General features: G+C 37.4%; 2 protein-coding genes across 2 annotated transcripts; one reads left to right on the top strand and one right to left on the bottom strand.

Annotated features, from left to right (window-relative positions):
* Window positions 1-2,560: 2,560 nt before the first annotated feature.
* Window positions 2,561-4,364, bottom strand: LOC140763666 (GATA transcription factor 5-like). The gene is made up of 3 exons (XM_073101952.1): window positions 4,206-4,364; window positions 3,704-4,030; window positions 2,561-3,605 (listed from the first exon to the last, which is right to left on the bottom strand). Exons 1-3 carry the CDS (start codon window positions 4,317-4,319, stop codon window positions 2,913-2,915), a joined length of 1,134 nt encoding a protein of 377 aa, XP_072958053.1. The 5' UTR covers window positions 4,320-4,364; the 3' UTR covers window positions 2,561-2,912.
* Window positions 4,365-11,387: 7,023 nt separating this feature from the next.
* Window positions 11,388-27,125, top strand: LOC140761954 (uncharacterized). Its single transcript, XM_073099513.1, has 15 exons — window positions 11,388-11,794; window positions 11,893-11,974; window positions 13,126-13,626; window positions 14,092-14,257; window positions 14,345-14,497; window positions 15,468-15,565; window positions 15,734-15,825; window positions 24,153-24,223; window positions 24,304-24,439; window positions 24,864-24,923; window positions 25,021-25,103; window positions 25,180-25,256; window positions 26,312-26,382; window positions 26,454-26,511; window positions 26,599-27,125. Exons 1-15 carry the CDS (start codon window positions 11,544-11,546, stop codon window positions 26,722-26,724), a joined length of 2,025 nt encoding a protein of 674 aa, XP_072955614.1. The 5' UTR covers window positions 11,388-11,543; the 3' UTR covers window positions 26,725-27,125.
* Window positions 27,126-27,155: the final 30 nt, after the last annotated feature.

Raw genomic sequence — 27,155 nt, 5'->3', positions numbered from 1 at the left:
ACATTTGACACGTCAAAAACACTATTTTTACTTAACTTTTAAGCAAGGAGAGGAAACTAAAATAAAATTAAGTAGGTTTATACGCTAACTCTTCGTGATCTCTACTCTAATATTATATTAATTTTTACTAACTACTTAAAAAATTCAAACAATTAAAAATTAACTTTTCATATACCCCACGGTTCGTGGAACTTGCTTCAAAACACTACTACCAGAGAGTTCTAAACTCTCAATCTTCTTATAATTCGAATGACTCAACTACTGGGATACTGAGTCAACAGACACAACTCTCCTTCTCCTCTTCACGATGGCAAATACTTGTTATAGCAAGGCTAACTCGGAAGTAATATCGCCAACTTAAAAAGAGAGGAGAGTGGAAGTGTGTGCGTCCTCTTCCATCTCACTCCATATGTCATTTTGCTGCTTGTTTGTTTGGTGGCGGTGGTTGCTTTTACACTTAAACTATCCCACCAAACGTATCCCCCACCCCCATTCATTACTGCACTAATAAAAAGTAAAAGAGGAAAAGAAAAGAAAAGAAGTAGTTTATCTAAGTCTGAAGGGTACTTAAGCAAACCCAACCCAAAGATTAGCATAAGATTCCTGGGAATGGAGTCAGGAGAGCACTTTAAAGAGGACGAGAGGATGATGAAACTACCCCCTCTCTCTCCCCCAGAGTGTACACAACTTTCCGTCATTATCATCATTGCTGGTGTTTAGCAGCACGCCTCCCTAAAAGTACCTCCGTTAACAAAATGATAAGAACTACAGGGTGCTAAGCTTTTGATTGACATCCACGATAACGATCCAACTTGGGTGCGAGGAATTAATGCCAATGTGGTGGAACCAATGCGCTAATAGAGATTGAACTCTTATTCTATCATTTTATACTCCCTTTTTAATTGTTTACTGGCATGTAGGTTATATATTAGTCATACACTAAATAAAAAATCAATCATTGTATAAAGTATATTTCAAAGTATATCAGACTTATTTAAGTCGAAGCATTAATCAAGCCATAACCAGATTTAATTACTATATCGTCTAACCATTGCTCAAAGTCACCTAATAAAAAATTTAATCACTTAAGCTACTGAACTATTACTCCAACCAAACATCGCTTGCTCATCGGTGATGTAGAAGATACGCTTAAAATGTACTTTTATTTGTTATCGTGATTTTTTTAATCAATCTAAGTCTTCTTAGAGTAATTGAATAATCCACTAACTACACTAGACAATTTTATTAGCCAATAGAAAGCCGCTGATACTTTATGAAATATCATTCTAAGAATTAGGAATAAAATTTCACCCTCTTGTTATTAGTTCACATGTTTCACGCTTTATGTTAATCCAATATATCTCGCCAATTTTTGAGAGAACGATATATCTTTCTAACTTATCTAATTATAACATAATAGAATGCTAAATAATTTAGTATTTTATATACGATACTGATGCTAATAGTGTTAGTGAATCTTTTAATAGCCGATGAGATGGCAAGTGACACGTCTATTTAGATTTTAAGTTTGCAGGGTTGCACTATTCAAGCATTTAAGTTTCTTAAAAGATCTAGTTTAGTCAAAAACTCAATTATGATCTATAAATTATTACTATTCTTGAGATAAAATAAGTTGAACTAGGAGAGAGTTTTCCTACCACTCAGTTGACCTCTAGAAGCATACTATTCCATAGTCGGAGATTATAATAACAAAAAGAAAAGGAAAGAAAGAAGAGGCGGCCCAATCAAATGCTTCCATCTTAGTAGTTTGTATATGGTGTATAAATTACTCAGTGGCTAATTCGATGTTATGTATCAATAGTAAACTCATTTTTATTTAATCGATTAAACAAACTCTAAACCGATACATTAGATAATTAACATCTTAAGCGGATCCAATCTCCAACAAAAGTGTAGTGCTACACTTGATGGAGGGAAGTCGAATTTAATTGGCAAAATTTGAAACTAAAAACCATCACGTGCCAGACAAGGAAGCGTGGAGTATATAAAATTGTCTAAAATGATGCTGTTTGGCTTTTGTATATCCAAGACCAAGAGTAACGAGAAGGCCAATTCTTGTAACTAAATCACTTCTTCTAGTAGTATATATAAGTGGAAGAAAGAAAAAGAATTTATGTTGTACATAATTAATTTGAAGACAAACTTTCATGGTTAGCTTGTATTATCCAACCTACTTAAAAGAGGTGGGGGTGGGGATACACGAGGCTCTTGCCATCTCATAGTTAATGAAAGAGACTTTTCTTGCTTGGCAGAATTTATTATCAACCCTATTTCTCTCAGTCCTGATCAGTGAGTTGAGTTTGGTTAGAATTTGGTTGAGAGTAGGGGGAGTTGAAATGGTGCCTTCAATCCAACCAAAGCAACCCCAGAAAGTCTTTAAATTTTATTTAAAAAAATGGACAGCAGGAGATGTATAATAAATAGAACAGGCTACAGAGTGTTTTGTACATCACGAGGGAGATGCAGATAAGATGATAAAACAGTACATACTAATAGACAAACACAAAAGGCTGTGAGTAGCTGAGCAAAGGGCAGAAGAGAAGAGGAAAGGAGCATTTTACCGAGAACAATTTCCCACTGCAACCATTCTCACATTTTTGAGGAAAAAGAAACCCAACTACAAAATCACACTAGAATGCTCAATCTATTCTCTCTGCCATTCTAATCTACTGTTTAACATTTGTATATGCATGGATGTATTACAAATGATACCATAGCAAAAATCCCCCCTTCTTCTCTCTAAATTCTAGAGATAAATAAAAATGTTTCCACTGACCCTATAGCCTAATAAAAAGACTAATAAGCTACTGAAAGCTAAAGAGAAATAAAAGCTGACCACCTACCTAGAATTAAAGGAGGAATTATACAAGCAGGACGGGACTAAATTCGTCTCAGAAGGAGGCCACCGCCGGTGCGGTGGAAGCGAGGACTTCGGCGTCTTTCTGGCGGCGCATCTCGAGAACTTTGCGGTGGGAATTGGAGTGGACCTCGCTGATGAACGTTGGGCTACAGGCGGGCCGGTACTCCGGCAGTAGCCGGCCGGACTTGTACCGGACTCCGCAGGCGTTGCAAAGAGTTTTTGCCCCTTCTGGCCCTGCTCTCCACTGCGGCGTCTTCTGGACTCCGCAGTGGCTGCACCTCCTCTCGCCGGCGCCGGCGAGGGAGTTGGGTGGCGAAATTTTGGGCTTCCGGCCGCGCTTCTTGGGCTTTTGCTTCTTGGGGAGCGGTGGGCTGTCGTCAAAAAGCAAGCTTGGCTCGTACAGGAGGACGGAGGAGGAAGAGGAGGAAGAAGAAGAGGTGACGGTGGAGTTGGAAGAGGAAGAAGAGGACGAGGAGGAATAACCGGAGAGGGACCAAGAGGTTGCTCTGGTACGCTTACTGCGCTTGGATTTCATGGGAACGAGAGCTTCGGTGGAGAGAGCGCAAATAGTTGCTTTTGTTGGGGATTTGGCTTCTTGGGTTCGTCCATGGCAAGGCTGCGGTGGTGGAGGTAGGTGGTAGCCTACGCTTGGAGGCGGCGGGAACTCCAAGAGGGTGTCGTCCATCATGAGAGATACCCATTCCAACTCCGCAGCATCTGGAACCTACGGTAACCCAAAGAGAAAAGAGCGCAACAAAGCGTTAAAAATTGCTCCTTTTTGTCGCAAAATAGTCCCTATTAGGAGAAGAATAAGAGGCTTACCGGAAGGCCAATTTCATGAGGCGGAGACGGTTCAGGAGAGGAGGAGGAAGACGAAGAGTTGGAGTTCTCTTCTTTCACTTCCTCCGTTTGCTTCTGTTCATGGTTTTCTTTGTCTTCTTCCTCCTCGGGCTCGGCGAATTCCCCGAGGTCAAGGAGGTAGTCGTCAAGGACGTCGTCCAAGGGGAACACCTCTCCTAAGAGGCTACCTCTTTCCACTGCCCAACTGATTTCGTCGGCGAGGATGAGACTTTGCTGCTGTTGGTGCGTCGACGCTTCTTGCCTTAAACTGCTCTTCAAGGCCTCCATAGGTGCTGCTTCCTTCTCTCCCTGCAACCCCAACACAACGGCACAAAACTCTCCTAAGTTTAAAACGCCACCAAAGAGAAGAAGAAGAAGACGGGAAGTAGATGAAAGAGGGCAAGATAAAAGAGAAAGATTCCATCTTTCCCTTTTAACTCTTCCCAAAGAAGAGATTTTTCTTGTTAACCTCCGTCTCTTTTACCTGTGAGGACTGATAACACGTCGTCGGCGAAGACTGGAGGAGGCAAAGTGGAAGAGAGGAAGGGGAAATGTTGGAGAATGGAAAGGAAGAGGAGATGTGCGTTTGGTGAGGCATTGAATGGCTGGCAAAGTCCGTGGGCGTAACAAATGCCCTGGTTCTCCTATGCTATTACTACCCCCAATCTTTCCACTAATGAACAAAATATACTTTTACCAATTCTCACCCACTTCTTTTTTTTTCTTTTCTTTTTCAAAAAAAAAAAAGAAAAAAAATAATAAGAAGATAATAATAATTCACTGTTAACTGCTAAGATAATATATATTCTACCGCTCTCTTTAAATGATACAATCCCTTTGGGCCCAATGCCTGATATGGCGCAAGATATAAGGGGTGTCTCCTAGATAACTTTATTCCCTTCTTTAATTAAAAAATTTTGTGGGTATGATCTACCCTTCTATGATCTTACCATAACAATTTATAAAATATTTAAATCCTTCCCTCCAAAACTTTTTAAAAGAAAAAAAGAAAAGTTGAGGTTTCGACTTCTTTTTCTCATTTAATTAGAAGAGGTTACGAAATGAATCGGAAACGCCCACCATCCTCATCTCACCACCTTTCTTTCAGTTTTGAGCCGGTTTTCGCCATTGCTAACCTAAACCTTTGCTTCACCAATTAGTCTTAAAAGTCATAACAGTAATTATATGATAATTTTACTTTCTTTTCCTTTCACTTTATTTTGGATTGGCTCGTTACCGTTGGAATCGGAATTCTCTGGCCTTAAACCCGCAGACTCGGTCTTCAGAATCGTCAAAATTGACCCGGGTTTCCAAAGAATCGTCCAAGCCTTTTATCGCTGTCACGCGCTCCTTCGTTCCTCCCTTTCGTTCGTTCGTCCTTCCATACGTGCGAAACGACACGTACCGCCCGAACCGGGCAGCCTCGGTCGTCACGCCGATCCGAGTCAGCCGAAGCTTTTTTTGGCAGGCGGGGCCACGGATGCTATTTTGGAACCTCGCCGAGGGCATATCCGGAAAACGAGTTGCTTCTATCCGAGGGGTTTTACCCGGTAAAAGGCCAACGTGGCGGCCGGTCCGTGTCGCTTTCCGCTCTGGCGGCTGGACCAACACGTCATTCCGTTGACGTGGCCTCGCCTGATTGGTTGACGTTCGGCGAATTCCGATTTCGTTCGGGGTACCCGAAGCGGGTTTCGAAATTTAAACGCGAGTCGGGTCACCGTCGGTGGATGGGTGGGAATGTTGATTTATTTACTCTAGAATTTGTAACGTTGTACGGTGAGTGAACGCTTCCTTTGGAGGCAAACCAATTGAAAGGCGGAATCTCCGGAGTTTGCGATGGGCTAATTTAGTTCTACAAAATAAAATTATAAATTTGAGTCTTTATCAATAGTTTCCGCATTGAGGTGCTAATAGTATTTCAATTGAAGGACCATTTAATTACCAACTTCTCACACTAATTTTTTTTTCCTCTGCAATAAAAGTAAAACAGTCCTAATAATACCTAAAATTGATTGTGTATTAATGTAATATTTTTTGACAGACAAATTAGATAAAGAGCATTTAATATACATAGTTGAGCAAGATAAAGCGTTATGAAAATAAGTAAATGACCTATGTAAAAATGAATGATAGTTTAAGAAATTTAAATATAATTATCTCAAAAAAAACTTAATAATATTCTTAACCAGTATAAAGAAGTTTATATATCAATAGCATTATGAGAAAGATCAAGTAATTTTTTAGGACATATGGGTTAATATAGTAAATTTAAATTATTATTGTAGCATATTGATTGAGCTCTACTATCTTGTATCAAAGGTCACGATGCAATTCAATTTTTTCTTGAATGTTAGAATTGATATTTTATGAATTTGGAGCGTGATCTATATTTATGATTTGAATTTATTATGGTCCATATTTAAGAGAGAACGAGGGATTTTACAAATTGCACCTTATTTTTTATATATTTTATGATTCACATCTTATAACTTCTTTAGAAGATGGATAAAGAGAAGAAAAAAAATAATAATATTTTAATAATTTTATCAATATCAGTTAGTCGACATAATATCATAGTATTAAACGAGAAATATAGAGAAAAAGTAAGATCATGTTACAAAAACGTTAAATGCAGGGTGTAATTTATAAAATGTCTGACCAAGTTATCTAATCTATCTCTCAATGAATGACAAACTTATTTTTAACTTACTACCATATATTCTATTCTCTTATATATATATATATAGTGAATTATCTTTTGGTGCATCCATCATAACATCGATGGGCCCCGAGGAGGGACAAGGAACACTATGAGTGAGAACATTGGTGGGGCCCTTTGTTGTTACTCAAAGTGAGTGCAATGTGGGTGATATTTGCATCGGATATCTATCAACATATTTATATGGTTAGAAGTTTTATCTTTAGAGTAAAGGAAGAGAATAGTAATTCACTGTTCAGCTGCAAGCCTGCAAGAGGCCAGAGAGAGGTTGCAGGGTAGATTTATTTGTGCCTTTTGGGTAAAGAAAGTATCATGATAACATGTATACACTTTGCCTCCAGCAGAAGTTTGGAACATTTTACATTTAGGTTATGCAGCACTTTGTCACCATTGGTTTAATTCTCCTTTACTGAGAGAGTTTTCTATTAGACCTTCCACCAAAAGTCTCTACATTTGTCATACATCCTATATCACTTGTAGCAATTTTCCTGATTAATTTTGTGAGATAACCAGACTTCATATAGCACATGCAACATAGGATTTTTGGTTGATAAAAATTGTAATTTAATATGGACCCACTGCTAGATGAAACTAAGATAGATCTATATCCAATTCTATATGAATCATCCAACATCATAACAAAGAGCTCAGCTCACTAGTCAGTATACATATATACTTCATATAGTCTCATGCAAAAAAGAATATATATATATATATATATATATATATATAATAATTTTAGACCACGACTACATATTAAGTCTTCGCTTAGTTCTCTGTTCTCTAGTACGGAAACTACGGAGAAGATGGCGTAAGGGAGGGAGAATGTGACAAGGACCGAGACGATCGGCCACGTGGACTTGGATTAGATTCCATGTGGTGTTACGAATCCAAAGCAAAGCGTCCGAAATGGGGGAGGGAGAGAGAGAGATTTCTACGGGTCGACGTGACAAATGGCGCTTCTCCCAGGAGAGAGAGAGAGAGAGAGAGAGAGAGAGAGAGAGAGAGACGGATCACGGATGTCTTCACGTGATTGACGGTGGAAATCTAATTTAAAATATGGATTTCAAATTGAGCACTAGATTCCTTGTTACAAATCAATCGATTGGGAGATTTATTAAGTTTTGCTGCAACCGGATAGGATACAGAAACATTTCCAAGTCAAATCAAAACACAAATCAAGAAACTGGTGCCCATGTTTGGTTTGAGCCTAAACCCCAACTTTACTTAGTTGATTTTATTTTCTTGGTTTTAATTTTTAAATATATATATATATATAATTAGTTATTGAACGGGGTTAGAAGTTTTTAAAATAGTATAAAAAAAAAGTCTCAAACAACACCCTATCTCAGCAAGTGATAGTGAGTTTAACCAATACTAAACATGACGAGACAAAAAACGAGAAGCATATGAAAGAGGAGAGGAACAATGAGGTGATTTGCGGGGTGATGTGCTATAATCCATATTATGTCAAAAAATAGTCGATTGCACACGGTCAAAAAGGACAAAATAAAAAGAGAAAAAGAAAAGAAAAACCTAGTACGAGAACGGTAGACCTCTCCCATAATTCTCACCAAAGGGGCTAACGGAGAAAGAGGAGGTCAGTAACAATAGAAGATAGAGGAAGAGAAACTCGTCAATTTATGATTAATAGGGTAGAAGAGTCAAACGAGATAAAATATGAGTGTAACAACTATTTTACTTGTAACCATCGTGGAGTATTCTCACATAATATATTTTTATTTCTTTAAAATGAAAAAATAATAAATGAATAGTATCTAGTATTTATAATATATCTCTCATACTATGATACAAACCAGCAACATGGTATATACTTATAAACTAAAGCTGATAGGGACCAATGTCACATGCAAACACCTCGCCCCCCACATGGTCCTCTTTGTCTTTTGAATTTGGAAGTCCACCACTCCCCTACTCTACTAATGACTAATCCCTGGTGGAGATGGGTGATGGGCAGAATTGGAAGTGGAAGCGGAAGTGGAAGTTGAAGTGGAGGTGGAAGTGGAGGGTATTTTGGTCTCGTCATCTTCCAACCTAAAAGCTAAATAGCTTTAGTTTGTCCACCTTTTATCTACTTGCCCCTCTTCTTGCTTGCAAGGCTTAACTACTTAGCTGGGATGGAGCTGTCTTCACTAACCTCAGGCATCATCCTCCTCCTGGGCCTCCTCCATCTCAAACATCACCCTCACAGTCTTGTGCTTCTACGTGCGTTGCAGTTCGAGTTAGATTAATTGAGTGGGGTACTAAGAGTTGCATCACTAACATGGGTTCCACTCTCATTCTATACTTGATCTCATCCGATTTTAGTATTTTGCGTTTAAGAAAATGTCTACTTTTATAAACCGTTTACAAAATATACTTGCTTGTAGTGAGAGGCCTACTATATAATTTCAATAGTTTTACCGATTTGAATTAAAAAAAAATTGCTATAACTTCAGAAACTGAACCCATCATACAATGATCCCATAATATGAGGACTAATCATGCATATTTTCTTAAAGTTTGAGTATTCCTTTTATCTTATTGACCATGATGTCTAGGTCAACTTTAGAAAATACAGGGCAAGCGAAGAAGAGGGGTAACGTCTACTCTGTAATCATATTCTAATCACACTGAGTTTCAGGTGATGTAGCTAGTAATTTCCATTAGTGATCCAATATTAGATGTGGTCAATGGAAAGTGACCTACAGGTATAAATATCACTGCATGCGAGCCAAGTCCAAAGGCATGCCTTCCTCCGGGTGAAGACAAGTTGAGGAGCATTGTTATTCTTATCCACTTAAAAGTATTATAATCTGAAGATTAGAGTGGATATAGTCTTCAACCCTCGTCCCTCCTCCTAGTGGAAGATAATAATTAGTGGCATGCTCGATTGTTCCACAAAGTTTCTAATCTTGCCAAGAAGAGACCTACTCCCATGTGGCGTGGCATTTTATTTTAGGCTTATATTTTCACCAAGTAAGCAAGACAATACATGCGTTAGGAGCAGCACGAACACAAAAGATGCTAAAACTAAAGCTTTGACCCTCCATTAAAAGATCGATCGGTCCACGTGAAGGTTTGAGATGGATGATGAGTATAGGTGAAAACGCATTGGATTAATTCTCATCTAATTTAAATTGAATTTAGATACAAAATTTTTATTATATTCAGATACAGATTTGAATACACGGGTAGAATTATAAAAAAAGATACGGTTACGAGTCATATATAAATTTTCGAAACAGATATTGGATATTCTTTTATCCCCATGTTTTTAAAATAATTTAGAATTTATTTATTTAAAATAATTAATATTAATATTGTTACTAATGATGTATTCGAAGATTGATTTTATAAATATATATAAAAAATCTTAATATTTTTTTTGTATTAATTATTTATAAATCAAATATCATATAATTAGTCTAAAATTTGATGGGATATTCTATTTGAAAATTATACATATTCGTTTTTCACTCGGATTATACGGTGAGGAACTCTAATTGGGATGTAAGTGGGTAAACTTGGACTATAGTTATAAGGTCGAAATCCAAGAAGATCGTAAGGAATTTTTGTACAAATGGATTGTAAGTGGGCAAACTTGGACCGTAGTTAGTTATAAGGTCCAAAGGCAGGGAGTAGCCGGCCTACCAATACCATCAAAGTTTATTTTGGGTATAAATATTTGCCTAATTAGACAGCAGGAATCAAATTGTCAGTCAAAGACGAGTTGTCCTTGGAATGCTTTCTGTAGCAAAATAAAAAGTGTCGGCATGATGATGAGAAGTCATGTAACAATGCAGAAATTTTTCCAAGACTGTGTACAACTTTGGAGGTCGAATCTTTCAAGCAGCATTCATTCAGCCTGAGATTCTCTGTGGAAAGTTTAAGTTGACCCTCGGAAAACCACATATAACATTTTCTCTTATAGACATATAATTTATTAAAATTCGAATAATACAAGCTCCAATACACAAAAGATTGGTAAAAAGAAATGTACAAGCTCTAACACTTAAAAGCACAAAATAAAGAGTCTAAAATCTGATGGAAAAACACCAGTTCTTATGTTGGTTAGGAGGAGCACACACGTATCAAAGAAGGCATTTAACAAGAGAAGAGGCAAAAATTTCTAACTATTCTCAAAGTCTCCTCTTTAGAGGTTACGGGAGAGAGACGAAAATTTCTATACTACACTACGCAAGAGAGGAGAGGAAGAGGAGAGAGTGCTGAAGGTAGGAAGAGAAATAGTAAAAATGGGAAGGCTCTGCGGTTTACAGAGTACCCTCACACTGGTAAAGCATATTTGTGAATATATATATATTGTAGAGAAGTATATTTGATCTGAAAAGCTTGGAAATTGAGGCTTAAAATATAATTAAACATATTTGTTTTACCGTTTCTGAGCCTAATTAATGGGCTGTGTAGCCCGTAGCTGTTACAACTTTTTAATTGGGCCTTTTGGGCCCAATTGTGCTCTGCCAAATTTTGGAGTATTTAACTGCATGTGATGTACACATTGAAACTTTCACATAACCTTTTTCTAACATCCAGAATTTTCATCATCTATCACTTATTGCAACGATGATTGCATGCCTCAATTGATTAAAGCAAGATATCAGCATCAGCATTAATTCCAAATTAGTCCTGACTGAGCTTGAGAGCATATAAGTATTGTTTTATATTTAATACTATATTTTAGTTATTATTCTTTCTAGCTAAGCATGGAGCTTATGTCCAAGACAAACCCCCATCTTCTCAGTCTCTATCTATGTGATAAACTAAAATAATTCCTAATAAGCTGCTAAAGCATAGCAAACGAAGTATAGAAATAGGGATGAGATGATATGGTAGCTCATCAGCAAACCATTTGCACTAAAAATCTTTAATTTTCAATAGCCCAGTCATATTGTCCAGAACTTGAAAAAGAGAGCTTGCGCATGCGAGTTTATGAGTATCGGACAAGAAACGTCATTTCCTTCAAGTCCGAACTTTAAACCAAGGCATACCGTCAACCAACCTCCACCTTTCCGCGCGTCTCTCGTTTTTTTTTTCCCTTCTTCCTCCTCTTCTTAGAGGTTACCCTTCATCTCTCTCTCTTCCATGGCCGTCTCCACTCTTAGCCCAACCCAGCGCTACGCCGCGGGGGCCCTCCTCGCCCTCGCGCTCCGCCAAGCCCAGATCCACCAAACCCGTCCTCTCGGCTTCGAAGAAGGCGACGAATTCCAATCCGAAGACCATGGCAGCTGCGCCAGCGCCGGTAGCGCCAGCACTTCCTACGGCAGCGATGGTGGCGGCGATTCCTCGTTCCTTTGGACGCATGAATCCCACGGCCTTCTCCGCCCCGTCTTTAGGTTTCTAATTTTTTTTTTCTTGTCTTTATTTTATCGTATAACCCGATCCTTTTACTATCCGTTAATCTTTGAGGGATTTGTTGGTTTGCGTTTTCCAGGTTCTTCGAGATTGATCCGAAGGCGTGGCCGGGGTTGGAGGAGACCGCGGCATCGTTGGAAGCCAAGCATCATGTCGGGGCTGTATGGGTTCTTTCCCTTTCTTGGTTTATTTCGTAAAATTGTTGAATTTAAGTGTAATGTTGTCGTTCTCGACGGGTAGATTTGAATTAGGGTATGCTGGGAATTACATTGCCCTTTTTCTGTTGCGGTGTTGGATCACTTGATACATCTGACCAGTAGCCTGGTGATAATTTAGGGTATAAAGAAAGTAGATGGAATCTAGTAAGTATTTTCCATAATTCATCACATATAGGGGGCTTACATATGTCAATTTTCTGATAAATAGATTCATTTACCTTTTATGATACTGTAATTCAGTTATCTAACTTGGTTTTGCATGTAGCTAGAAGGAGTATTCGGGATTTTAGAGTGAGTTCATGCTGCTTAAGTGATAAACAAACGACTTAACACTAGAAAAGTCTTTCGATAAATGAACTCTTGACATGTAAGTTAATATGGTCCTTAATTTCTGGATTTATTGTTGCTAGATGTGACCCCCGGACTAATCATGGTGTGCATTCTGTTGACAGTTGGTGTCATGCAAAATGACAGATGCATATTGCTACTCATTAGTGCTATTTGTTACTTGTTTAAAGGTTATCTCATGTGGTGTGTGTCTCCTGAAATATGTTTTTCTTTGTGCAAGTCGAATTTAGCACTTTTGTGTTGCAAGATGCTGGGAAACAACATGATTGGACATCTACAATTTGTATGAATGGATGAATGTACTACTGATGTTCAACATGACTCAAAATTAGTTGCCTTAGATACTCAATTACAGAAAACATTCACATATCACTCGCTATCTTTTGTTGGAGATATGAATCTCAAGATATTCAAGTGTTGGGAAGTCCTGTTGCTTCTCTCATTTTATCAAATGTACACCAAAGGGGGCTACCTTTGGCAGGCATGAATAAAGCATATTCAATTCATTGTGGAAAGGCTCTAGATCTCAAATGTATTTCTTATTATCTACACTTCATCGTGTTATTAACATATAGGAACAGACAGGGTAAGCTGAGAAACTTCTTCTACACTGCAGCTTCTGTCTTTTGTTTTTCCTTTTTTTCTTTGTTTTGCATATTGTAATATGTAATGGATTGAATGATTCTTTTCATCGTATCTTTTTCCAACTGCAATGGTGACTTTCTGTTATTTTCCTCAAATATCAGTTTCTAAGATTAATCTTTGAAGAAGACGATGAAAGTTCGTCAGAAAGATCTGACCAGGAACTTGCTCTGACAAAAGCAGTTGATGCAATGGAAATGAGCTTGGAAGCTGGTGCTGATTCAGTTGGAACAGCTAAGGAGGAACATCATGATAAAGTTAATGAATCCCATGAGAATGATAGCTCCAATATAATAAATAGAAGTTCCGAAGTGATGTTAGGAACATCTGAAACTCTGGAGGCAGCAAATCTTGATGTATTATTTAGAAAGGAGGATTCAAGTGATGGGGTCGATAGTGTGCATGTCGAAAAGTTGGTGTTAGAGGAATCTCCAGTCAGTTATCAACGGAAAGTGGCATTGTTGTATGAACTTTTATCTTCTTGTGTGGCTGATACACCTCAAGAAAACAAGAAGGCATCTCGATTCAGGAAGGGCTATGATGCTCGACATCGTGTTGCCTTGCGGTTGTTGGCGACATGGCTTGATGTGAAGTGGATCAAAATGGTTTGTCTATCCAAACATTTTTTTAGTTTGCAAGCTCTTTCTTCCTTTATCTGACAATCTCATCTATTAAGGATATATTTTGAATCTAAAGTATTTGGAATTCTCTTCCTCATTGTTTGGAATGTACAACATCTTGGGATACATTAGGCTATTTTTGTTTCTTTCGGTATGTCATGTCTCTTTACATCGAGTTTTTTTCCCTTAGGACATGTCTATTTAGTGTATTGGCTTTTTCTGTAGGATATGTATCTCTAGTGTATTGGCTTTTCCCAACCATGTACAACTAAAGTATAACTTCCGAGGCTGTATGACCTAAAGATAAAGTATTTAGTGAAATTTTTCAATATCACTTTTTTTATATCTTATGAACTGTAACATGACCAGGATATAAGTCCATATAAGTACCTAAGAAAGGTTTTCTGAGTGATACTTCAACTCCCTGTTAATTATATTGTGACCCTGTAGGAAGCTATTGAGATAATAGTTGCTTGCACTGCAATGGCTGCAGCAAAAGTGGAAGAACAGTCAAAAGAGAATGAGTCAGTGGAAAGCAAATGGTCCAGATGGAAGCGTGGGGGCATAATTGGTGCAGCTGCATTGACAGGAGGAACCTTGTTGGCCATCACTGGAGGTGTGGCACTTCTGATTTAGGGAATAGTGAGACTTTTTGCCTTAGTATTCAGTGAATATTTGAGACATTTCATTCTTTTTGTAACAGGTTTAGCTGCTCCAGCAATTGCTGCAGGGTTTAGTGCTTTAGCTCCCACACTAGGGACACTTATCCCTGTTATTGGAGCTAGCGGATTTGCTGCCATGGCTACTGCTGCAGGATCTGTTGCTGGTTCTGTGGCTGTTGCTGCATCATTTGGGGGTGAATTTTCAACTTTCCCTTATTTCCTAGAAATTCATCCTTCAAATGGAGATATATTACAAAAGTAAAAACTTAGCCTTTATAACTTGTTTTATGTAATGCTATGATATTTTTTTCATTGTTGAATTTTTAAGGCCTCTTATATACTCTAGGTAGATGGACCAATTCATAGTTGCTTCAGGTAGATGGTACAATTTCAATGGTAGAATCTTGAAGCTGCTCAAGAGTCAGGCGTGGGAAAAAAAAAAAAAAACTGAAAACAGTTAACTGTATCCACTAGCTTCTTTCAAATTGTGATACTATTGATGCAGGAGAATCGACTAAATCATTGTACACCACAGTGGTGCAGATTGGTGAAATTATCTTTCTCCTCTCCCTAGAAATCATTATCTGCATTTATGATATTTTCATTCATAATGTGTCCTATACACAAGCATTTTGTATTAGATTTATTGTTATTCAAAGTTAAGGTTGTCCATAAGGAATCTAGTTGTTCTGAGTTGTTGGGTTTATAAATAGTTGGATACTTAGATGACAAAATAATTGATTCTTGACTTTGTGATAGAATTTATTTTGAACTCGATGCTTTTTTCTGTTGCTAGAGGTTCTCACTTCTTAGCTTGCCGCTATTTGTCGGATTGTCATGCCCCCTCTGAAGGGGGGGACATTCTCGCTCTTCAAATTCTTAGAATTGTGTATCAGTTTAGACTTCCTTTATGGAGAAGGATGTACCTTATGGAAATGCCATCATATGTTACATTTGGATTGGTTAATTTGAGAAATTATCTTCCCTGATTAGGACATTCATAATAAGATAAATCTGTCATTGATCACTAGTAACTTATGTGAGCTGATCACTAGTTACTTATGTGTCATTGTACTAAAGAGTTACATATGATGCATATTGACTTATTGTACATTGTAGTCATTTGATATTTTTGAATCAGTTCACTCACTTTTGGAAATACAGCTGCTGGAGCTGGACTCACAGGGAGCAAAATGGCTAGGAGAATTGGAAGTATCAAGGAATTTGAGTTTAAACCTATTGGTGAAAACCATAATCAGGGTGTGAGTTGCTTGCCTCTTGCAATTCAATCATTTGGTCTTTTTTGGCACTAACACTGGCTGAGTCATGCCTGGCTTCCTTGTGATAAAAATGCAGCTTTATTATCTTAAGAGTCAACAATTTGTATTCAGTATATTTATGTAATTTTTAGTGAATGTTTTCATTTTCAGCGTCTGGCAGTTTCTATCTTGGTTTCTGGTTTTGTTTTTGAGGAGGAAGATTTTGTGAGGCCTTGGGAAGGATGGAAAGACAACTTGGAGAGGTAAATCACATTCTCTTGCTGTGTTATGCATGGTTTGGCAAAAGAAAGGCAGGTTTTTTTATGTTTGGATGTGTTGCCCTCTACTTTTTGTTGCCTCTCTATCATGTTAAAATTGTATTCTAAGCTGGAAATTAGAATCTTCCATATATACTGATCTGATATCTATTATACTAATCAACTTATCCTGATCATTACATGATTGAGGTGGGATACTTTTAGAATATTAAGGTCTTGATTCGTCCTTTTGCAAATAATGATTTCACTCTAATTATGATGGTCAATACCATTTGATGCCTAGATACCAAAGTTCTATTTTCCTGAGTGTTCTTTACAAGGCATCATAACAGAAATAAAATTAGACTACATCAATCATAAAGCATAATAAAGTATATTATATAATTAGACTGCAACAATCGTAAAGCATAATAAAGTATATTATAGGGCTGTCTAGTTGAGAAATCAAATGTTTGATCTTAATCCAGATGGTAAGATCTCTGGATAAAAAAATTAACTGGTTTAGATTGAAGCAGCCAAGCAGGACAACTTCTCGATTACAAATTTGAGAAGAACAAGAAGGAAAAAGTAACAAAAATCGGGAATCCACCAATTGGGGTGTCATAATCCAGCGATGTTGAAATCCACCAACAAACATTCAATATATGAAAACTCTCAAAATATTCATTAGCCAATAAAAGAGCCTTTATATTATTTAACTCAATATGTGAATCCACCAACAAGTATTTATATAGGCAAAGCAAAGCAAAAGACAAAAATACGAAAATAGCCCTATAAGGCTAGTCAAAATCCTCGTTAAGTTATAGAGTCATGGGTGCAATCTTTTTGTGCCTATGAGAATAGACGTGATGAATAATGATGCCCACACCAGCTCTCTTGAGGTGGAAGAAACTCGACTCAGTTGAGTAAGGGTGTGAACGGCTTTGATAGTACTCCAAGATGTTAGGGTCAAGCTGTTGTAATTCTTCGCTAGTGATCAACGTACAAATTAGACTCTGGTCGACCTTGCCACCGAACTAACCCTCGTACAGTAGATGTTATTTGATAATTTAAAATAGCGTATATTTTTTCTTGTAGTGTGGATGAAAAAGGAGAAGCGATATGTGGTATATCAGATATTTCTAGAATATCAAATGTAGCATATGGTTCAGTGAGGATGTTTATAGGCGGTTGGTAAGCCATTAAATTCTTAATATTAAAAGTACAACTAATGTCGTAATTAGAGGAATATCAATGAAATAAGTATTAGTCCCTACATGTTTTAGAACTTAGAAAGGTTCTATATTAGAGCATGCAACTTTCGAACAGTTACCTTCAGCTCCTGAAGGGAACTGTTCGGGTTTAACACGAATCATAATATGATCTCCAATATTAAACTTCTTGGCACGCTTGTGCAAGTTGGCATGTATTTTATACGAAAGATTACTTATCTTAATTCGTTTAGTGATCTCCTAATGCAAAGAATGAATATGATGTGCAAATACTTCGGCATACTCAGATACTAGCATGAGATGACATAAGCAACAGATATAAAAGTTTGCATGCTTTAAAACTATGAACTTCAAATGGACTCATGCCTATAGACATATTTATAGAGTTACTATATGCAAATTGGGCTATAGGAAGAATAACATCCTAATTTCTGTTATGGTTACCCACGAGACATCGCAAAAGATTTCCAAGACTAAAATTATCGACTGTCGATTTGGGGATGATAGACTGTAAAGAACTTTAACTTTGTGCTGATCATGTGCCATAAAGTTTTCCAAAAATAGCTCATAAAGAAAATATCTTGGTCGGATACAATAGTTTTTTGAAGACTATATAACTTGACTATATAGGCAAAATATAATTTTGCCACATGTGAAGCATCAGAGGTCTTGGCACAAGGAATAAAATGAACCATTTTAAAAAAGCGATCCACAACCACAAAGATTAAATCATGTTTTCCAAAGGTACAAGGTAATCTAAGGACAAAATTCATATTTTCGTCCTACCATGGGTGATCAGGCACAAGTAATAAGGTGTAAAGTCTAGTGTTTTGTTTTCTGTGCTTTACCAGTTGATAGGTCCTACATTGATCAACTAATTTTACTATGTCACGCTTGAGACTTGACCAGTAGAATTAGCACTTAACTTTTTTGATAATCTTATCACGTCTAAAATGACTCGACAGGCCATCGCCATGGATCTCCCAAACTAGGAAGTTACAAACAGATGTATGGGGAACATAGAGCTTGTTAATTTTAAACAAGTAATTATCCTGGAGGGAGTAACTGTCCAAAGCTATGTTCGGGTCACTCAGCAAAGTGAAAACAGTTTCTCCAAAGTTCAGACAAGACGTATAGTCTTCCTTATTTTATCAAAGATAGTGATTTTAATGCTAATGACGGATAAAGTCTAATCTGTTGCTAAGCGTATCAGCTGCTTTATTCTCAACCACAGCTCTATGTTTGAGTATAAAAATATACTCTTGTAAGAACTCAATTTAATGAGCATGTCTCGAATTTAGTTTTGTCTGAGAATTTAAGAATCGAAGAATTTCGTGGTCAGAATAAAGGACAAATTCATGCATTTGACTAAGTAACGATGCCAATAACGCAGAGCTTGAATAACCGCATAAATTTTTTTTATCGTATGTTGAATACTTTTGTTTGGCCTCATTTAGTTTCTCGTTGAAATAGACAACAAGATGACGTTTTTGGCTAAGAACATCGCCAATTCTGATGCCTGAGGCATCACATTCCACCTGAAAGGCTTTCAAACGGTCAGGAAGATGCAATCAATGAAGTGTCGATAGAAGGTAGTAAGGGTCATGAATGTTTCACGGTTTCGGCCAATCAATGATTGCCTTAATCTTTTTAGGGTCAGTGCGGCTCCTTCAAATGTAATCATAAACTCTAAGAAGACGATTTTATCCACAAGAAAGGAACACTTCTTTCTATTGCCATAGAGTTGAGCAACACAAAGCGCAAAATAGACTTGATGCAAATAGTCCAAATGAAACTCCTTCGACCGACTATAAATCAAAATGTCATCAAAGTATACCACAAAATTTTCTTATGAATGATCGAAGCACTTGTGTCATAACATGCATGAAAGTGCTTGGGGCATTAGATAGATCGAAAGATATTACTAATCATTTATACAACCTGTATTTTATTTTAAAAGTGGTCTTCCACTCATTGCCATGGCGAATTCGGATTTGATGATAACTATTTTTGAGATCAATCTTAGAGAAAATTGAAGCTCCCGTTATCAAGCTGAGGAATGGAAAAACGATAATTGACCATTTTTAAATTGATGGCTCGACTATCGGTACACATACGCCAAGACCTATCTTTCTTTGGCGTGAGCAAGGCAGGGACAACACAAGGACTTAAGCTCTCGCGAATAAAACCCTTTGTAAGAAGTTCGTTCACTTGACGTTGCAGTTCAGCATGTTCCTTAGGGCTCATTTGACAGTGTGGCAAGTTTGGAAGAGAAGTCCCATAGATAAGTCAGTTGCATGTTGGATATCATGCAAAGGAGGCAATTAATTAGGAAGATCATTCGGGAACACATCTTAAACTCATCTAGTATGGGAGTAGCTTCAGCTGACAATGTGAGGGTAGAGTTCCCAACTTCATAATTTACCAAGGCAAACACAACAAAACCTTTGTTTGCTTCCTTTTCGAATTCGTTGGAATTTATTATGTGCAAACTCTTTTTACTATGACTATTTTTCTTGTTATTTTTATGAATTATTTTTAAACGCATAGGATTTATTTTAATTTTCTTGCCTTCAAAAGTGAAGGAGCATGAGTTGGAATGTCCAAAGATGGTTACATTATGGTCAAATAACTAAGGGTGGCCCAAAATAATATGCCCTATGTCCATCGGCACAATATCACACCACACGTCTTCTTTATAAAAAAGGAATTACTGACCTAAGATACTTTATAAAGGTTTAGGTGAGGTGTAAATTTTAATACCAAACGAGATACAACGTTAGAAGAGACAACGTTAATGCAGCTTCCATTGTCGATGATCACTTTGCAATTTTTGGTCACACATTTGATATAAGTGTGGAATACTGTATCCTTCGCCAATCATCGGTCTTCCAAAGTTGCGTCAAAGCGCAATGAACGACGCCAACAATATGGTCTTCGTAATCACGGTTATCATTATTATCTTGGACATCATCGGGGTCAAGCTCATAAACTTGCTCATCGAGTTCGTCTCCCCTATAATGTCATTTTGTTCTGCAAGGTAACGAGCTTTTCGAGGGCAGTTCTAGTCTATGACTAACCTATCTACATTTGTAATATCGACGGGAGTCATTAATAGGTGTAGTTTCATAGATGAGCCATTTTCCTTTATCATGTTGGACATGCACGATAGTTTGGGTAGTTTTGAAAGGTACCGCTGTCGTTTGAGTTTTTACACCAGCATGTTTAAATTGGGAGGTGTGTGCCCAATTGGTCACCTAGGCAAATGTTGCCTACTAACCATCTCATAGTTTAATGCAAGAGTGTAAGTATGATCCAAGGAGGTAACCTCTTAGAAAACTATCTCTGGATGTCGTCGTTAATGCCATGCCTAAAACGACTCAGCGTCATCTTTTTATCCCCCATAACGTTACACCTCAATATATACTCCTTAAATTGGGAGACAATCGCTCACATGCCTATTTTCTTATCTAAAATTATTCTATCGATTCAAAATGTCACCAAGATAAGAGTGTGGCAAGTACTTTTCTTTTAATTTTTCTTTCATTTCATGCCAATGAATGATTGGAGGTTGATTTCGTCGCACTAAAATTTTCTCTATACTTTGCTAGATCAATTTGGCTCGATTAACTATAGTTTCATTTGGGCAAATTTAACTCTTCGGTTTTCCAGTAGATCAATAAACACAACAGGATCTAAACGACTATCAGAAGTGGGGGCATTAACCTTAATGTTCTTTATAAGTTGATCTTCGTGATTTTGAAATTCTCTGAAGTCAGCATTGCCTGTAAACCTTCTAGTATTGTGAAGATCAAATACATTTTCACAATAATTTTGCCTGAGGGGTTCTCTTTCATGACCTCTCTCGTGGTGAGGATAGTAGGGGGCCTGTCGATGGGTGTCAACATTAGGAGCGGCAGGCTTAGCACTCGTGCTGGATGCACCGATGCTACTCTTGTTCTTATGTTGTTCATGACCCATCTCAATAGCCTCAAGACGGACATTGAAGTTGTCCAATCTATTTATAATATTTTCAATAGACTCTTGTAAAAATCTATGGAATCATTGGGTTCCATAACAGACTGGGATGGTATGCTAGAGATTGCCCTACTACTAAGAAGGTTAATGTAATATGCCTTCACTACTGAGAGAATAAATGCAATAAATAAATAATGAGATGCAAACTAGGAGATCACAACAAACAATAATAGAGTTATAGATAGAATAACCTACAACTACCTATGAAGTTTTTAATAAAAGCTAGTTAGATTTAGCAGAAAGTTGTAAACCAATAGTACACGCTTCTGAGATCAAAACAATGACTTCGAGATATGTCAAGATTTTCCCTCTAACCTAGCTAGTTCTACCATTAATATTAATTATTTTAATTTGAATAAGCAATATATGTAGGTAGGTAATAGCAAGCTCAAACGTTTCTCTTAATGAAACAAATATAGGGTTATGATCCACACTAAAAAAAAGATAGTTGCTATTTAAAGATTAACAAATAACATTAAAAAATTAAATATTACAGAATTTTGCAAATCCATTGAATGGTGGTAGTTGCTTGACAGCGGCGACGGTGTCGCAAGCAGGTGGTAGTGGCTATAGCAACTGCAACAACAGTAGTGGTAGGAGCAAAGGCGATAGTGGCAGGCAGTAGTGGTTGCGGCGGCGGCAGCAGCTGCACCTGTGGCAGGAGCAAAGGCGGCAACGGCGATAGTGAAGGCCGCATGAGGTTGTGGCCGTAGATAGTCACGGCGTTGGCAGCAGGGGTGACAACAATGGCAGTTGCAGTGGAGGTCAGAGAGCGCGATGTGGCAAGAGAGTCGAGGAAGAAGATTGACTATCGGCGGTGGCATCGACGGCAGGTGAAGGTTGTTGGGAGGAGCACCGGTGTCAGCGACTGGAGAGCGGCGTCATGGTGGTAGGTGGAAAATGGTAGGGGTTTGGGGAAGGAGAAGGGGGATCGGAGGAAGAAGATGAGGATATGGGTGTTGGGTTGATGTGTTAAGTGGGTTTGGGTTATTGGATTGAGTTAGGTTTTGGTTTAAGTGATAGTGGAGAGGTTTGGGCTAGTGGGCTTAGTTGGTCAATGGGCTTTGGGCTTTGGAATGATAGGTTTGTTTTCGGTTTAAAAGGGTTTTATTGAATTGATGGGCTAATAGGTTTAGACTTTGGGCTTGATTTGGAGAGAAAATGTGTATTTTTGAAATTTTAAGAGAAAGGTAATTTAAAATTTCAAAAGGTTAGGAAGTTAGGATAAAAGAGATAGTGACCCAAAATTAAGGAAACTAATTAAGGTAAATAAGAAAAACAAATATCCCCTAAATCTGAATTTCGTAATTTTGAAATTTCAAAATTTAAAACTAGAGAAATAAAAGAAAACAATTAACTGAATTTCAGATAATTTTTTTTTTTGGATCTACAACGGGAAGAGAAGATGATATATTGAATAAAACTTATTTTTGATGATTTTCTAACTTCACGTGGAGATTTAGCGACGGTAATAGTTTATTTTGTCCCTCGCTAAGGGTGATCTCTTCGTGTAAATCGGATTCGAAACTTGATGCTTGTGGGCAACGAACTTCTTAGCGCTCCAGTGTTCGTGGGGTGATTGATCTAACGAAGAAAAGATGTGGCGCGACGTAGAATCTAGGCGGTGGAGCATCCATCAATTAGGAAACGGTTGGCTCTGATACCAAATTTGATACAGAATAATTTCTCCATTGCAAATTTGAGAAGAATAAAGAGGAAAAATTAATCAAACCCTCGGAATCCACCAAATGGAGTGTTGGAATCCACCAATAAACACTCAAAATATCCATTAACTAATAAAAGAGGATTACAAATCTTTATATAGACAAAGCAAAACAAAAGATAAAAAGATGAAAATAACCTTATAAAACTAGTCAAAACTCTCGTTAAATCATAGAGCCACAAGTGTAGCCATCTTGTGTTTACGAGAATAACAGTGACGAATAGTGATGTCTACACCAAGATTATTGTAGCATCAATCCAGAAAATGGTAGCTCAGGTTGTAAAATGTAAATCTCAGGACACTCAAAGACTAAGGTAAGGGAGGTCCAAAAGCACTTGAGTATGATCAAATTTGTAAGCCTACTTGGATATTGAGCATTTACCTATAAATTCTGTAAATTCTTTTGCTTACTTTGTTTGTACTATTTTTGTTTTGTGGGACGTCTAGAATTCAGTACTTGTTAAGGTTTTTCTTCAGAACATTTGAAATGGTGTGTAAATCATGTTGAACAATATGGATTTGCAATAAAAGTTCCTCTTTTTTAGTATTGAGGAATTTTTTACTATAAAGAATTAAGATCTCAATATTATCAAAGACATCATAGCTCAAGTCTCTCTCTCTCTCTCTCTCTCTCTCATCTCATAATGTATATGCATGTACCTCTATGATTATTCATTAACTAGTGAATAATCTGGCTGCAACCTTTCTTTCAAATATTGTTTATCAGGGCAAGCTTATAACACGCATATGGTGCGAAAGAATTGAAGCCATAAACTAAAATTGAAATCGTGCAAATATGATCTATGCAATGTCTCCATATATAAGGAAGAAGAGAAAGAAAGTTTCAACTCTGTGTTCATATTGCAATGACTTTTTAGTGTTCCCAAGACTTTAACTACGTTGCAACCTGTAGTTGAATCACATGATGGGACATTTTGTTTATGTGAGTTACACTGTTGCTTCATGACTAGAATCTTGAGTTTAAACATGCATATACAAGCGCTCAATTGTTCTGGATAAGTAATTATCAAATAAATGGTTTTTCAGTAGGAAAGTTTTTATCTGTCGATAGCTGGGAGCTCTTCAAGCATGATGACAGAATGGTCATCAACTTGATGATCTGTGATACAACTTTGTATAGGGCTCAACCTAGTTGGTAATAGGATATAAAGTAATTTATGAGCAGGTAAGTTCCGCCAGCTCCCAGTGTTCACCTATCTTGAATGGAATGTTAAAGACCAATTTTATTAACTGATGGCATTATATACTTGTCTCTGCTATTCTGCTCGTTTTAGTTGCTTTATGGTAGGTCTCTCATTGCATCTCATTGAAAATGTCAGGTATATTCTTCAATGGGAGTCCAAGATCTTGATTGCAGTGAGCACTGCAATACAGGATTGGCTTACATCGAGTAATTTTCTGTATATATATTTACTCTTATGACATCTGGCACTAAAGCTCCTTTCTTCTGATAAGTGGTTAATGCTGTAGGACTTACACTGGAGTTGATGAAGCGAGGTGCCATGATGACTGTGTTACATGGTCTTATTTCTGCACTAGCATGGCCTGCGACGTTACTTGCTGCTACAGATTTCATAGATAGCAAATGGTCAATTGCTATTGATAGGTGCATTTGCAAACTCATTGGAAACTTTAAATGTTTGTCTTGTACATGTTATTGAAGGATGACTTGCTTGATTTATGCAACTAGTCATCTAAATTTTTCTGCTTGGGACAGAATTAATGCTCTTGAGCATGGCGTTTTGAACATGATTTAGATATGTCCATATTACAACTGATGACAGTGTGCTCAGATGTCTTTCTTATTTAATGGTTCCTGGGGTGGTACTGGCTTGATTCTTTAATGTCCATTTATGCAGTCTTTGTTTCCCTTCCTCCTTTTTCCATGTTCTTGCCTCACTGATAAATGCATTTGATTGTTTGACTGCGTTTTGGCATACCTATCTCTTCATATAATAATTCATACAACTATCCCCTATAAGAATCTTTTATGCCAGCCTTTTCACTAAACCTTAATTGATTTTTTCCAGGTCTGATAAAGCAGGAAAGCTCCTTGCTGAAGTGTTGTTGAAGGGATTGCAAGGAAACAGGTATATCTTAGGATAGTCTTTGCTCATAATTCATATAGCTGCGTAGTGTTTGAAATGAAATATTGAATTTCTTCTTTACTGGTTTCTTTTTTTTCAGGCCGGTGACGCTTGTTGGTTTCTCGCTAGGAGCACGGGTTATATTCAAATGTCTAGAGGAGTTAGCAGAATCTGGAGATAATGGTACTTTTATGCTCATTCAGGGCTCCCATTTAAGTTTTTTGTTGCTATCAGCTGACTTGTTTACTCCATTGGGTAGAGGGACTCATAGAGAGGGTTGTGCTCCTCGGTGCACCAGTCTCAGTCAAAGGTGAGCAATGGGAGGCTGCGAGAAAGGTACGATGATGTGGTTGTCGCTCAAGGATTTATTTCTGAATCTTTTTTCTATTTTTTTAATCTATAATATTATTTCAAATTGAGGGTGCTATTTCTCACTTAGTGTAATGGTAAGGCTTACTTCTTGCATCCAAGGGGTTATGAGTTCAAGTCTTGGAAACAATCTCAAAATGAGAGTAAGGCTGTGCACATCTTTCCTTAGATCTTGTGTAAGCAGGAGCCTCTAGCAGTAGGACACTCATTTTCTTGTATCTTATTTCTGGTTACATCTTCCCTCCTCACATCTTGCATAAGGAGCTAAGCTTTTCTATGTCCAGAAAGGTCCTTTGAGGTTGCCTTTTCTAATATTAAGTTTGTAGAAAAGCCTAATCTAAAAGAAGTGTGACTGTTGAGGTCAGAAGCGAAAAACCAACCTCTTTATCACCTAGATAGATCTATTTTATGTTCTATGAGCCGGTTCAGGCAGCTATATAGGCATGTCTGCCTGCATTGACTGCATCCTCTTAGGGCCTTTGCCACATTCAACCGCATAGCAAGTACTTTTAGCAAGATACTCTGTTTCCAGACATTGTAGATTAATAGCTAACTAAGCATGAATTACATATAATTTGATGGCAAAGTGCTTAAGAAACTATTTATTGTTCTAGTTTTGACTCTTCATGTTTCATAATTAGAAGATTTGTTCTTCCATGAAACAATGAGTTCATTGGAAACTACCCAGGAACTCTGTTGTCAAGCTGGAAGCTTCCCCTTTTTTGAACTTTTTTCCCTTCTTGATGCATTTTTTTGTTTTCATTTTCTTATTTATTGCATCCTCTTTCATCTTCTCAGTCCACAACAAAAAGGCGATAATCGCCAACTCTGTCTTTGGCTTTATACCATATCTGAAGAGTTTTAATGTATTTAAAATGGTCCACGTATGTTCCTGCATGTCTCAATGTGGGATGATGCCAAATTGTGCTATCATAACTTGTTTTTTTCTTCTTCAGTAGCACGTTTTTCTATTAATATGTTGATGCTGTGTCAATTGACATGCCCTGCTTTCTTCCTCACAGATGGTTGCTGGGAGATTTGTGAATTTGTATTCCACAAATGACTGGATACTTGGTGTTACTTTTCGTGCAAGGTATAACTGGTTTTCTTAAATGTTTTATTATTTTTGTACTTCTATATACTTACAGATCTTGTCCCATTCAGCCTGCTTACACAAGGGCTGGCTGGCATTCAAGCTGTTGATATTCCCGGAATCGAAAATGTCAGTACCTTCATAACCACATTTTAGTTACTTGATCTTATTATGATGCGGTTTGAAGATTAATGGTTTGCATTTTTCTGTTCATAGGTTGATGTTACTGACCTCGTAGAAGGTCACTCCTCGTACCTGTCGGCCACCCAACAAATTCTTGAAAAACTTGAACTTGATACTTATTATCCTGTTTTCTCTCATGTCCAAATGAGAAAAAGCTGACAATATCATGTACAGGAAATAATCTACAAGGATAAGAAATATATGTTGTCGTGTGCCTCGAATAGGTAAAGGAAGCTCTTTCAAGTAGGGTTCAGATCCGCATATCTATCAGTTGAAGATGCCTTAAAATTGATATGATATTATGCGAATATATTCACAGATGTTGCGGTACCTAATAATGTAAATATCCAAGCTGCTTCTCATATCTCGACTCAAGTTCTATTTGAGTGGATTCTTGTTTTAACAGCAGGCTCGCAGCTAGTTCATACTGGAGAATGAGACGGAATTTTTTTTTTTTTGATTTTGAACAGCCTAGATTTCCTAACAACCAATCTTGTTAGCCCGTGTTAGATGCATTTCACTCTCTTTCCTGTTTTTATTTAAGAACTTTTTACTTATTTATTTTCGAAAAAAATGTGGATTTCACTTTC

This window comes from Typha angustifolia, chromosome 7 (genome assembly GCF_048772165.1).
Source record: "Typha angustifolia cultivar Huaian chromosome 7, ASM4877216v1, whole genome shotgun sequence".
NCBI lineage: Eukaryota > Viridiplantae > Streptophyta > Magnoliopsida > Poales > Typhaceae > Typha > Typha angustifolia.
The sequence above is the reverse complement of the archived record's forward strand: the minus strand, read 5'-3'. Positions and strand labels throughout refer to the sequence as shown.